The 15,359-nt window shown below is 50.2% G+C and overlaps 1 protein-coding gene across 1 annotated transcript in view; it reads right to left on the reverse strand.

Annotated features, from left to right (window-relative positions):
- RFTN1 (raftlin, lipid raft linker 1) overlaps window positions 1–15,359 on the reverse strand; it is a 233,974-nt gene that overhangs the window by 105,434 nt on the left and 113,181 nt on the right. The window contains exon 4 of the mRNA XM_052639301.1: window positions 4,843–4,951. Within this exon, the coding sequence (XP_052495261.1) occupies window positions 4,843–4,951 (109 nt within the window). The remainder of the gene's footprint in view (window positions 1–4,842; window positions 4,952–15,359) is intronic.

Consider the following 15,359-nt stretch of genomic DNA (forward strand, 5'->3'; position numbering starts at 1 on the left):
CTCTGCAGATCCGCCTCTCGAGCATTCGGTTCTAGGGTTTGGAAAACACATTTTCTCCAAGTCTGCCCATAAATCTGCATCTTAAATGTTCTGCGGTCCATAATAAATAATTCACATCCGGGGCCGGCTGCGTGGGGCACAGCGGGATACGAGGGGAAAAATGCAACGCAGGAGCCCAGATTTAATTCGATCAGAGAGCCCAGAACACCACTGGGCCACACGGAAAGGAAGAGCGTCATCTTTATACCCACTCACTTCACCCCTGTGCAAAATCGTGACAAGGCGGGGCTGTGAATCCTGGCACCTTCAGCTCATTTTACACGATGCAGGTACAATGGCTTTATTTTTCCTAATTGCGGAAAATAATGAGATATCCTTCACCTCCCTCTATCTATGTTCTCTATCCAAAGGTGCTGCTCATTTACAACATTTGGCAGAAAAAACAACACAAAACAAAACAATACTGAGGCATTGTTCCTAAGGAAAAAATTAGAGTAGCTTTGAGTTTAATTCTACTGTGCGGAGAAGGAGATGAGCTTCTCCTGGATGATGGCACAGCGGCAAAATGAGCTAATTACCATCTCATCGCAAGATGGATCTACTTGTCATAAGAACAGGAGCCATTATTTCACACAAAATAATGGCCCAGATAAAAAGGAATGGCTGTAGGCAGTAGCCGCCAGAGACACAGCTTCATCTTGGCCTGAGTGAATGGCAATTAACAAGTGTCTTCACCGTGCGTGCGTGTGTGTGTGCGCAGGGACCACACCATTCATCAAATATTTACGGAAAATACACAGATTTTTTTTTTACTACCTTTCTTCCCAGGGAACTCCTGTGGTCTTCCTCCCATGTGATGACAGACAGATTTTACACCCATGTGAAATCCTGCCATCGGATGAACAGCTGTTGGCCCCGCAGAGAGCCCCCAAGCCCCTCTCCTTGCTGCACCAGAGGCGGTGTTTCCCCCAGAAATCACGTCCAACAACAAGAAACAGGAGCAGAGGGAGGGGCCCAGTCCCATCGTTTTGTCCTGCTCCTCCTGGTGCTCATGGCCACAGGCCTAAAAACCAGAGCCGCAGCCGCTACTGAGAGCAAGACGGGCCAGAGCCTCCCGGGAGCCCCCAGCCACAGATGGGGCAGGGACACACGGCAAGGCCACCTCCACACCTGGGCAATCCAGGGTGGGCTGGGGGCTTCCCCCACCCTGCTGACCGTGACCCCGAACTGTGTCTCCATCGAGAGAGACAGGGTGAGAGACTCCGGGACAAGCTGGAGACCAGTTACGGGCCAGAAAGATCATGCTTCACATGTGCGGACTGTCCAGCCTGCCTGAACCCCGGCGTGTTTATTTGAAAAACCGGGGGTACAGGTAAGGCAGGGGCATGGTGGCACGGTGGCTTCAAAAGTGTATCATTTGCAAAATGTTAAAAACAGAAGGCTTTGGAGATTGTCACATTAAGTGAAGCCAGCCAGCCAGACAGAAAGACAAGCATCACATGATGTCACTCTATGTGGAATCTAGAAAAAGATACAGACGAACTCATCTCCAGCACAGAGACAGACCCTCAGACACAGAAAACAAACTCATGGCTACCAAAGGGGAGAGTGGGGCGGACGGGATGGGGGGCGGATTAGGACTTTGGGATTGACGTATACACACTGCTGCTGCTGCTGCTAAGTCGCATCAGTCGTGTCCGACTCTGTGTGACCCCGTAGACGGCAGCCCACCAGGCTCCCCCATCCCTGGGTTTCTCCAGGCAAGCACACCGGAGTGGGTTGCCATTTCCTTCTCCAGTGAATGAAAGTGAAAAGTGAAAGTGAAGTTACTCAGTCGTGTCTGACTCTTCACGACGCCATGGACTGCAGCCCACCCAGCCCCTCTGTCCATGGGATTTCCCACGCAAGAGTACTGGAGTGGATTGCCATTGCCTTCTCCAATATACACACTACTATATATAAAATACATGAACAATAAGGCCCTACTGTATAGCACAGGGAACTATATTGAATATTTTGTAATAACCTATAAGGGAAAAGAATCTGAAAAAGAATATATACATACACACACGTGTACATATATAAGTATATATACATGTATAACAATCACTGCGCTGTACACCGGAAACTAACATGATATGGCAAATCGACTATATTTCATTAAAAAAATAAAAAAATTTTTAATGCTAATAACAGAATTCTTATGCAAACACAGAAGGAGCAGGAATCAACGACTGATCTAACTGAATACTGAACAAAGCAGGAGATACTGTTCCCCACACACAGTCAGTCGCGGGGGAAAGAACGGTGGGACGAAAGTAAAAGTTAATCCACGAGTAGCCGACATCTTTCGGGACACACCCATCATAACTCTGAGGTTCTATCCTGTTGGACAGACAGACGCCCACCTGCAGGAACCGTAGACACACAGCATCTGGGCGTCCACCCACCAGGAGGCTCAGGACCTGTATGGCTACGAGGGAGAGGGCCCGTCCTGCAAGGGTCTGGTTGGCTTAAGACAAAAGCGCCAAATCCCGTGGTTTTAAAAGAGCCTGTTGGATGGTATGGCCAGAACCTATGCCCCATCCTACCAACTTGCCCTCAAACATTCTAAGCATCTGAATCCTCATTACAAAAACCATTTCTACAACCGTTCTTCCCCAGGACTCAGATCATGGGGGAAATTCCACCTCTAGAAGGTCTCCGCCAAGTTTATGAGGACAGGGCATTCACAGCAAATCCAAAGAAGATGGCTCTATTAATACGGACATCTCCTAGAGATACGAAAGCACCCGTGTTCTCAGGCTTACGCACGTGTGAACAAAAACTGCTTTTCCTCTGAATTCTAAGCAGAGCAGAAGGAATCTTCCATTGTCAGAGTAAAATTACCCAAATGTCTGACCAAAGAGGTCATCTGACTCCTGGGCTGTGGGTCTTGGCTCCCACCACACCTGAGTGATGGTTCCCTGGGTGCTTGTAGAGCCTGGACACTCAACAAGGGTGAAGGGAGGGAGGCAGAGAGTGACTCCCCTCCCCCCGATAAAAAACCCAGAGTTACTGGCTGTGTAAAGGAACCACCCCGTCCTTTCACTCTTCTGCAGAACTCTCCACGACTCCCGCCGCCTTCCCGCCGCCGAGTCCTAGCCTGTCCTCCCGCCTCTCACTGCCCCTTTCGTGCAGAAGGCCCTGATTTCCCTTTCATTCTGCTCTGTCCCTCCCACGGGCTGCTCGCGTTGCTGGGAGGGCTCCCGCCCCCGCCCCCCACCCCCCACCCCGGCCCTTGCAGCCCCATCAGACCTCATCCTGCCATCTCGGCCTGACGCACCGCCCTGACCCCACACCACTCTGGGTCTCCACCACTTTCCTCCTGCCCAGGCTCATCACTCATGTTCAAAAGAGATTCCCCCGTTGTATGGACATGAGGGCAGAAACCACGACAATTTTGTTCTCTGCATCCCAGCACACCGTACCATTCTTGGCCCAATGCTGACCACCTAAGATATTTACTAATAAGCTCACTTGTTGACTGATTCACTAATTCATGAATCAACTGGCAAACAGATGGGGAAACAAGGGAAACAATGACAGACTTTCTTTTCTAGGGCTCCAAAATCACTACAGATGGTGACTGCAGCCATGAAGTTAAAAGACGCTTGCTCCTAAAAAGAATATTACAAAGCAGACACATTACTTTGCTGACAAAGGTCCATCTAGTCAAAGCTATGGTTTTTCCAGTAATCATGTATGGATGTGAGACCATAAAGAAGGCTTAGCGCCGAAGAATTGATGCTTTCGACTGAACTGTGGTGTTGGAGAGGACTCTTGAGAGTCCCCTGAAGTACAAGGAGATCAAATCAGTCCATCCTAAAGGAGATCAGTCCTGGGTGTTCATTGGAAGGACTGATACCAAAGCTGAAGCTCCAATACTGTGGCCACGTGATGCAAAGAACTGACTCATTGGAAAAGACCCTGATGCTGGGAAAGACTGAAGGCAGGAGGAGAAGGGGATGACAGAGGATGAGATGGTTGGATGGCATCACCGACTCAATGGACATGGGTTTGAGTAAGCTCCAGGAGATAGTGAAGGACAGGGAGGCCTGGCGTGCTGCAGTCCATGGGGTCGCAGAAAGTCAGACATGACTGAGCGGCTGAACAACAACAACAGTTGACTGACTGTATCTCAAACATATCCTGATCACCTCAACAGGACGGGGACCTGCCAGTGATCTTGGAAGCCTGGGTAGGGAGGAGAAGGTGAGGATTAAACGGTGAACTTTACCCCAGTTTGGGCAAGGACATTCCTCCCACCATAAATGTCAGCATACCGAAACTGAGTGCACCCTGCAATTAAGCAGGAAACCTCATATGGCCCAAACAGAAGTTCAAACCCAGACACATCTGTGGGCAGGAAATGAACCTCCTGCAACGAGGCAATTTTCCCCAGGGTGATCGTATGCCAGTGGTCACTAGACGGTGGCACACTCCCATTCGCTCTAGGACAGAAGGAGGCTCGTGGCAGTGAAGACCCACAGGGTGAGTGGGAGCTGGGAGCTGGGGGCTCACACAGCCTTGAGGATTTGAAGGGCTTCCTGGCCATGGGGCCAGCAGGCCTGCCAGCTGTTAAGGCCACTCCATCCCTAAAAACACAGGGTCTGGCTTCCTGGGAGTGGGGAAAGCCACCTTGCTCCAGGGTCAGGGGCAGCCTGAGCAGGAAGGGGCGGCCCCCTCGAGGCCTCCCGAAGCCCCAGGTTAGAGCAGGCCTGTGGAGCGCATCCCACCCGCGGTCCCCTCGGGCGAATGCCCAGCCAACCCATCCCACGGTCCATCGACTGCAGCACTGACCTTCTTAATGAACTCTGGGAGGATTTTTTGGTCCGTCAGGTGGTCTAGGGAAGAACAGCAATCTAACTCCAAGATGTAGCCTTCATTGTGAAGATCAGCGTTCTGAGATCTGAGAAGAGAAATACATACACACGTCAAGATTTTGCACTATATATATATATATATTTTTTTTTTTTTTTTAAATCACTGGGGCGTTTAATGAAATCCTGACTTTTTTCCTTAAACAAATCACCCAAAAGACAGTTTTGAAAAAATAACTGATGGCAAACAACTCATAATATAGAAGGAGAGGGATCTACATCACGGAAAGACCTCTACGACGAGTCATCACGGAAAATGAATCATTAAGGAACAATGGGTTCAGTACAATATGGCTTGTCTGTTAAACAAGCGCACACACACTCACACGCACTCCAGTCATGTCGATTTCCTGTTGGTGGCTTCCACCCGCAGGGCACAGAAACAGAGCTACTGAGACGCAGGGTGAACCAACAACCTCGGACAGCAGTGAGCCCTGGGGGATGCGGACGGCCCGGGTGGGAGCCTGGCGTGGACGCCGCTGGCGACCCAAAGGGACTCTGCCGGATCGCTAATCTCTTCACGTTTTTTTGGAAGGGAGTATAATCGTGTGTCACTCGGAAATTGTAAAAATAATTTGGAAAAGATTTCTTTAAAGAATTCAACCCCTCCAGAGGGCAATCTGGCAAAATCTATCAAAGCTAAAAATGCATTAAAGAATATAAGGCGCGGGGGGAGGGGCGTAAATTAGTAAAATAGGAGTTTGGGATTAACATATACACGTCTATATAATAGATAACCAACAAGGACCTACTGCACAGCACAGGGAACTCGACTCATTACCTTGTAATAAGCTACAGAGGAAACGAATCTGAAAAAGAATATGTATGTGTGTACACACATGTACATGTGTCTGACTCTGTGACCCCACGGACTGTAGCCTGCCAGGCTCCTCTGTCTCCAGGCAAGAGTACTGGAGGGGGTTGCCAGGCCCTCCTCCAGGGGATCTTCCTGACGCAGGGATCGAACCCAGGTCTCCCGCATTGCAGGCGGATCCTCTACCGTCTGAGCCACCAGGGAAGCACATACTATGCACACACACACGTATATGCACACACGTGTGTAATGGGCTGTCAGGGCGGCAGTGTGGGCCGTGTGGGCCGCCTAGTCTCTGTCAGCGGGGCGGAGCTTGCTCTGTGCAGGATTCCAGGCGATGGGCTGGCAGGCCCGTGTGACTTTGCTTTTCTTCTGGGAAACGCCCCTGCTTCGTGTTCTTCCCCAGGTCTCTCCTCCCAAGGCCCTCTCGCTGAGAACACTGTCGGCTCTCCATGACTCCGACAGGCGGAGGGCTGGCCTCCCTGGGTGCGGCAGCTGTGGGGGGCTGCAGCCAGCCTCCTCGTGGAGCCGGCCCTTCTCCAGGAGGCCCCCGTATCCTCAGCGGAAGGTCCTCAGAAGTCCTCAGCTCAGGACGCCAGGGCAATGCATGGGGCCACCTCACAGAAAAGAAAAAGGTACTGTGTACACGTATGACACATACATGTACGGCTGTGTACCGCAAATGAGTTTTCCATGTACACGCATGTGCAGTAAAGACTATATATATAGCTGAACCACCTTGCTGTACACCTGCAACCAACATGATGCTGTAAATCAACCACACTTCCATTCAGAAAAACAAAGAGACTCAAAGGCAGTGAAGCAGGCATCCGAGGACAAGAGCGGCCGTGAAGGCCTGCCCCCGGCAAACACCTTCAGCCCTGCGGTCGAGACAGAGGCGCCCGCAGGCGGTGGGCTGCTTCCCTGTCCACGCCACACACACGCGCACGTGACCCAACTCTGGACACACCCAGCAGCAAGCGGTCACCAGCGGGAAACCTCATCACTCACGCCTCTCCTTTGAGGGACCCCAGGATGACACTCGGGGGCGATGGACTCCTGGGAGCCACGTGGCGGTCAGAAACGGAAGTGGACTGGTGGGCCCAGTGGGACATCAGACCACAGGAGGCGGACGGCAGCCACGGGTCCACGGACTGGGCACTCTCCTCGGGGAGGGTGGGCAGGCCTGGGAGACCAGGGCGGGCTCCCCAGGGCTCACGCCGCGTGCACAGCGCCTCTCCAAGGCCAAGGGCAGGGCAGGGCCCTCCCACCCACTCAGAGGGTCCCCATCACGGAGCAGCTGCAGCCGCCCCGTGAGAGCCGGGGTAGCCCGGACAGACACCTCCACACTGCACTCTCGAGACACGCATATTCCACAAGCAAACAATTTCTGCATGCCTATTTGCTATAATATTTTAGGAAATATTTCTAAAGTGATTTATGCTGCCATGAACAATTAAACTCAGGACTTCCCTGGTGGCTCAGTGGCAACGACTCTGCCTGCCAATGCAGGAGACACAGGATCGATCCCTCGTCCAGGAAGATCCCACGTGCCTCAGAGCAACTAAACCAATGAGTCACCACTACTGAGTCCATGCCCCCGAGCCCGGGAGCCTCCAGTCCTGAGCCCACGTGTGGCAACTACTGAGTCCTCGAGCCCCAGAACCCACGCTGCACGAGAGGAGCCCCCACGTCCACAACAGAGGATCGCAACTCGAGAAAGGCCCATGCCGCGACGAAGACCCAGCACGGCCACAAAGAGATAAACAGATGATTTTTTTAAATAACGCTAAAATTAAAAAAAGAAAATTCAAAAGTGGAAAAGTTAAAGAGGATTTGGATTTCCCCACTTGTGCAACTGTGATTAGGTAAGCAAGTGTCAATAATTTATTTTGATTTTAATTTCCCCGCTAACAAATCCTTTCGGGGGGAGAGACTGAGACACGGGCTTTTGAAATGTAAAAGAATCGACTGATTCCAGACTGGCTATGCTGGAATAAACTAATTACGAAAGAATCAACCAATTCTGAACCCCCACCCTTCTCGCCTTAAAACTTCCTCAGAGGTTTGACTCGTGTTCCTTTTTTCCTCCCATGTTCTTTTTCCCCGGGTTATTCTCACCCTGCTCTGAACAAAAGACACGCTAAGAGGAGCTAAAGCAGAAGATTCCAGACTTTTCAAGAGAAGACTTAGCCAACACACTGAGGGGGTCTCAGACAAGACAGAAGCAGCAGGAGGAAAGCCCTAGGATGGGCGATCCCAGTTGCTGTCACATGGGGACATCAGACTGTACGAGATCATTTACAAATACCCACTGACATTTTACATGACTAGGGTGAAAGATAGTGATCACTGAGCTTAAGTCAAATGGGCGTCTCTCCAAAGATGACATCCATACGGCCAACAGGTACATGAAAAGATACTCAACATCAATTATCAGAGAAGCGCAAATCAAAACTGCAGTGCTACCACCTCACGCCAGTCAGAACGGCCATCACAATAAATTCTGGAGAGAGCGTGGAGAAAAGGGAACCTCGTCACACTGCTGGTGGGAATGTACGTTGGTACAGCCACTCTGGAGAAGAGCATGGAGGCTCCTTGGAAGCTGGAAGTGAAAGCTGCCTAGTTGTGTCCAACTTTTTGTGACCCCCATGAACTATGAAGTCCATGGAACTCTCCAGGCCAGAATACTGGAGTGGGCAGCCTTTCCCTTCTCCAGGGGATCTTCCCAACCCAGGGATCAAACCCAGATCTCCCGCATTGCAGGCAGATTCTTTACCAGCTGATCCACAAGGGAAGCTTGGAGCTTCCTCAAAAAGTTAAAAATACAACTATCATGTGATTCTGCAATCCCACTCCTGGGCATGTATCTGGAGAAAAACATAATTAGAAAGATGCATGCACCCCGACGTTCACTGAAGCGCTGTCTACGGCAGATAAGACAGGGCTGTGCTGTGCTTGGCCCCTCAGTCGTGTCCAACTCCCTTTGACCTAATGGACAGTAGCCTGCCAGGCTGAGATGGACTGAACTGAGTCTCTCAGTCACGTCTGACTCTTTGTGATCCCATGGACTGTGGCCCTCCAGGCCCCTCTGTCCATGGGATTCTCCAGGCAAGAGTACTGGAGTGGGTTGCCATGCCCTCCTCCAGGGGATCTTCCCAAGCCAGGGATCGAACCCAGGTCTTCTGCATTGCAGGCAGTTTCTTTACGGTCTGAGCCACCAGGGAAGCCCAAGAATACTGGAATGGGTAGCCTATCCCCTCTCCAGGGGATCTTCCCAACCCAGGAATCGAACCCAGGTCTCCTGCACAGCAGGCAGATTCTTGATCAGCTGAGCTACCAGGGAAGCCCAACAAGACATGGGAGCAATCTAAGCTCCAGATGAATGGATGAAGAAGACGCGGTGTGCGTGCACACACACACAGACACACACACAGACACACACAGAGACATGCACACATATACACAGAGACACATACACACAGACACACAGACACAGACACACATATACACAGAGACACACACACATATACACAGAGACACACACACACAGACACACACACAGACATACACAGAGACACGCACACATATACACAGAGACACATACACACAGACACACACAGACAGACACACACATATACACACAGAGACACACACACATATACACAGAGACACATACACACAGATACACACACAGACACAGACACAGAGACACACACATATACACAGAGACACATACACACAGATATGCACACACACACAGACATACATACACACACACAGAGACACACACATATACACACAGAGACACATACACACAGATACACACACAGACAAACACACAGACAGACACACACATATACACACAGAGACACACACACATACACACAGATACACACAGACACACACACAGAGACACACACATATACACACAGAGACACACACACATATACACAGAGACACATACACACAGATACAGACACAGACACACAGACAGACACATATACACACAGAGACACACACACATATACACAGAGACACATACACACAGATATGCACACACACAGACATACATACACACACACAGAGACACACACATATACACACAGAGACACATACACACAGATATGCACACACACACAGACACACACACAGAGACACACACATATACACACAGAGACACATACACACAGATACACACACAGACACACAGACAGACACACACATATACACACAGAGACACACACACATACACACAGATACACACAGACAGACACACACACAGAGACACACATAGAGAGACACAGAGACACATACACACAGATATGCACACACACAGACATACATACACACACACAGAGACACACACACAGAGACACACACATATACACACAGAGACACATACACACAGATATGCACACACACACAGACACACACACAGAGACACACACACAGAGACACACACACAGAGACACACACATATACAGAGAGACACATATACACAGACACACACAGACACACACACACAGACACACACACAGACACATACACACACACAGACACACACACATATACACACACAGACACATACACACACAGACACACAGACACACACACACACAGAGAGAGACATACACATACCGACACACACAGACACACATATACAGACACATACAGACACACACAGATACACACACATACACACACATACACAGACACACATATACACACACATATACACACATACACACACATACACACACACATACACAGACAGACACACAGAGACACAGACACACACACACATATACACACACAGAGATACACACACACACACAGACACACATACAGACACACACAGACACACACACATATACACACACAGACATACAGACACACATATATACATACACAGACACACACACATACACATATACACAGACACACACAGACACACAGACACAGACACACACATATACACACAGAGACACACACACAGACACACACACATATACACACAGACAGACATACACACTGACAGAGACACACACAGACACACACACGTATACACACACACATAGACACACACACATATACACACACACACACACTGACAGAGACACACACAGACACACACAGACACACTGACAGACACACACACAGACACACTGACAGACACACACACATATACACACAGACAGACACACACAGAGACACACACATATACACAGAGACACATACACACAGACAGACACACACAGACACAGACACACATACATATACACACACAGACAGACACACACACATACACACAGACACACACACAGACACACACACATACAGACACACACACATATACACACACACATATACACACACAGACACACAGAGACATACACATACCGACACACACAGACACACATATACAGACACATACAGACACACACAGATACACACACATACAGACACAGACACACATATACACACAGACACACACATACACGCAGAGACACAGACACATACACACATATACACACAGAGATACACACACACACAGACACACACACAGACACACACAGACACAGACACACACACATAGACACACATATATATACATACACAGACACACACACATACACATATACACAGACACACACAGACACACATACAGACACACACAGACACACACATATACACACAGAGACACACACAGACACACACACATATACACACAGACAGACATACACACTGACAGAGACACACACAGACACACACACGTATACACACACACATAGACACACACACACATATAAACACACACACACACTGACAGACACACACACAGACACACATACACAGACACACTGACAGACACACTGACAGACACACACACAGACACACACACATATACACACACAGACACACACACATATACACACAGAGACACGCACACATATACACAGAGACACATACACACAGATACACACACAGACACAGACACACAGACAGACACACACACAGAGACACACACATATACACACAGAGACACACACACATATACACAGAGACACATACACACAGATATGCACACACACACAGACATACATACACACACAGAGACACACACATATACACACAGAGACACACACACATATACAGAGAGACACATATACACAGACACACACAGACACAGACACACACAGACACAGACACACACACATATACACAGACAGACACACACACATATACACACAGAGACACGCACACATATACACAGAGACACATACACACAGATACACACACAGACACAGACACACAGACAGACACACACACAGAGACACACACATATACACACAGAGACACACACACATATACACAGAGACACATACACACAGATATGCACACACACACAGACATACATACACACACAGAGACACACACATATACACACAGAGACACACACACATATACAGAGAGACACATATACACAGACACACACAGACACAGACACACACAGACACAGACACACACACATATACACAGACAGACACACACACACAGACACACACACATATACACACAGACACACACACATAAACAGACACACATATACACACACACAGACACATATACACATACACACTGACAGACACACACAGAGACACATATACACACACACACATACAAACACAGACACATACACACACACATATACACACACAGAGAGACACACAGACACATATACACACAATGGAACATTACTCAGCTACAAAGAGAATGGATATAATGCCATTAGCAGCAACATGGATTGGCATTCTGCTAAGTTGCTTCAGTCGTGTCCGACTCCATGCGACCCCATAGACGGCAGCCCACCAGGCGCCCCCGTTCCTGGGATTCTCCAGGCAAGAACACTGGAGTGGGCTGCCATGTCCTTCTCCAATGCAGGAAAGTGAAAAGTGAAAGTGAAGTCGCTCAGTCATGTCCGACTCCATGCGACCCCATGGACGGCAGCCCACCAGGCTCCTCCGTCCCTGGGATTCTCCAGGCAAGAGTACTGGAGTGGGGTGCCATTGCCTTCTCCCTGGATTGGCATAGGGATTATCATATTCAGTAAAGTAAACCAGACAAAGACAAATATTGTTACTTTCGCTCATGTGTGAAGTATTTAAAAACCATACAAATCATCTTTACAAAACAGAAGCAGCCTCACAAACATGGAGCTGTAGTTACCAAAGGGGAAAGCAAGGGACAGAATGAGGAGGTTTAAAGAAGGAGTCTGTAATTAACAGATACATACTACTATATACAAGATGTAAATAGTCAGCATTTTGTTCTGATCCATCAGGGAAAAGAATCTAAGGAAATAACTAAATCACTTTGGTGCGCACGTGGAACCAACACAACATCATAAATCAACTCCAATAAAAAAGTGTCTTCCAGTAAGAAAGCAAAAACACAAGAAAGTCAGCCTTGTTTCCCGTTTGTGGAACACTCAGAGTGAGAGGAGGGAAGCTGGGCGCCTCTTTCAGCAACTCAGGGCCCAGCCCCAGAGGACAGTCATCAGTACAGGGTCTACTAGCTACCGGTTCTTGCTCTGAAACAAGACGTACTCTGAGGAGGAAGGCAGCTCTGGTTCATTTCATCAGAGCAGTAACTCAGTCACATCTGAGCCGAAAGCAGCACAGAGGGGCAGAAGCCGGCACCGCTGCAAACACGCTGGAGGAAAGATGGAGACTTTCGTCTTGCTCTTCGGTCACTTGAAAGCAAACCCACGCACTTCAGAGGAGTACACGAGCAGCTAAGAGGGCCCCCACCTTTAGAAATAACTCCACAGCTTAAATGAAAGGGTCGGAGCGGTGAAGACTGGCTGCAGGGCGGGGGAGGTGGCAAGCCCCTTGAGGGCTCTGAGGACCGACCCTGGCTACCCACCCTCAAGTCACACTCGGCGAGGTGCCAGCCCGAGACGGCTGTGTGCTCAGCCGTGCCCGACTCTCTGCGACCCCACGGTCTGCAGCCCACCAGGTTCCTCTGCCCATGGGATTCTCCAGGCAAGAATACTTGAGTAGGCTGCCATTTCCTCCTCCAAGGCATCTTCCCAACCCAGGGATTGAACCTGCATCTCTCGTGTCTCCTGCATTGGCAGGTGAATTCTTTCCTGCCGCGCCACCTGGAACCCCGGGTAGGCAGTAGAGTCCCTCCTTGCCACTGGTCCTACGAGAAACAGCATCAAATCCACAAAAGCGTGACATTTGCCTAGAGCGCCATCAGAGGGCGCTTCTGGGCACCTTCTGGGGGTCAGGCGGGAGCAGGGGCAGTAACCTGGCTGCTCGGGTGAATGTGCCCTAAGGGGACCCCCAGTGACCCCCCACTTCTGGCGTTCACATCTTCCTACAATCCCTCCCTGAGAGAGGGCAGGACCTGAGGCTTGCTTCTCATAGACAGAGCCAGGCAAGGGGACGGGAGATGCCCCGTGATGATGTGACACTGTAAGGCTCCGTCTTAGCAGGGGTGAGCCACTCGCTGCCTGTGCTGGCTGCCAGGCTGTGAGAGGGCCGTGTGGGCAACAGCCGGCGCGAAGCAGGGATCTCAGCCCTAGGAGATGAAGTTCTGCCCACCACCAAAGGGAGCCTGGCGCAAAGCCTTCCCCAGCCAAGCCCTGATGAGGCCGCAGCCCCAGCCCACACCTCTGCTGCAGCCCCACGAGGCCCGTAGCCAAGAACCCAGAACAGCTGGAGAAACTGAGGTCATCGACGCATGCTGTCTGAGCCACTAGGCTGGCGGTGACTTATTACAGAGCAAAGAAAACTCACGCAGTGGCCGAGAAGGAAAACACGGCAGCTTCATGCTCGGACCAGGCCTCCTCCTGGGGGCCAAGTCTAGGCCCCAGGATCCAGCCAGACTCCTGAGAACAGCCTCTGCCATGTGACGAGGGCTTCAAGTCCCGGAGGACAAGGACCACCCCGGCATCAAGAAGCAGACATGCCCTAGAAGTGGATCCAGGAACCACGGGCTGGCCCCCAAGGGACCGCAGCACGGCGGGGGAGGGGTCCTGCAGCCAGCCGAGGTGCTAGGAATCCTGAAGACGCATCCCTGGCTCAGCAGCATCTGCCTTCCTCCTGGGGGGAGGGGAACTCCACCTACGCTTCCCCAAAGGCCTCGTCCTCGTGCTGTCCTGGAAGAGGCCACTGGAAACCACCAAACTTCCCCCTAGACTGAAGCCCCCATTCAGGCTTCCACTTCCCTAAGGGACAGAAAGATCTGGGTCTAAATAGTCAGAAAAAAGCAGGACACAGACTGCATTTCTGGAGATGCAGGATTAAGTACCAGCCAAAGCCCCTGGGGCTTCCTTGGTGGCTCAGCTGGTAAAGAATCCGCCTGCAATGTGGGAGACCTGGGTTAGATCCCTGGGTTGGAAAGATCCCCTGGAGAAGGGAAAGGCTACCCACTCCAGTATTCTGGCCTGGAGAACCCCATGGACTGGGATCCATGGGGTCACAGAGTCAGACACAACTGAGTGACTTTCACTTCACTTCAGTTCAAAGCCTCTCTTATCCGGAAATTACCACAAAATACACCGAGATTACATGCAGACACTCAGAGAAGAGCGTTGCTAACAATGAAAT

The sequence above is a fragment of the Budorcas taxicolor genome, chromosome 1 (genome assembly GCF_023091745.1).
Source record: "Budorcas taxicolor isolate Tak-1 chromosome 1, Takin1.1, whole genome shotgun sequence".
Lineage (NCBI taxonomy): Eukaryota > Metazoa > Chordata > Mammalia > Artiodactyla > Bovidae > Budorcas > Budorcas taxicolor.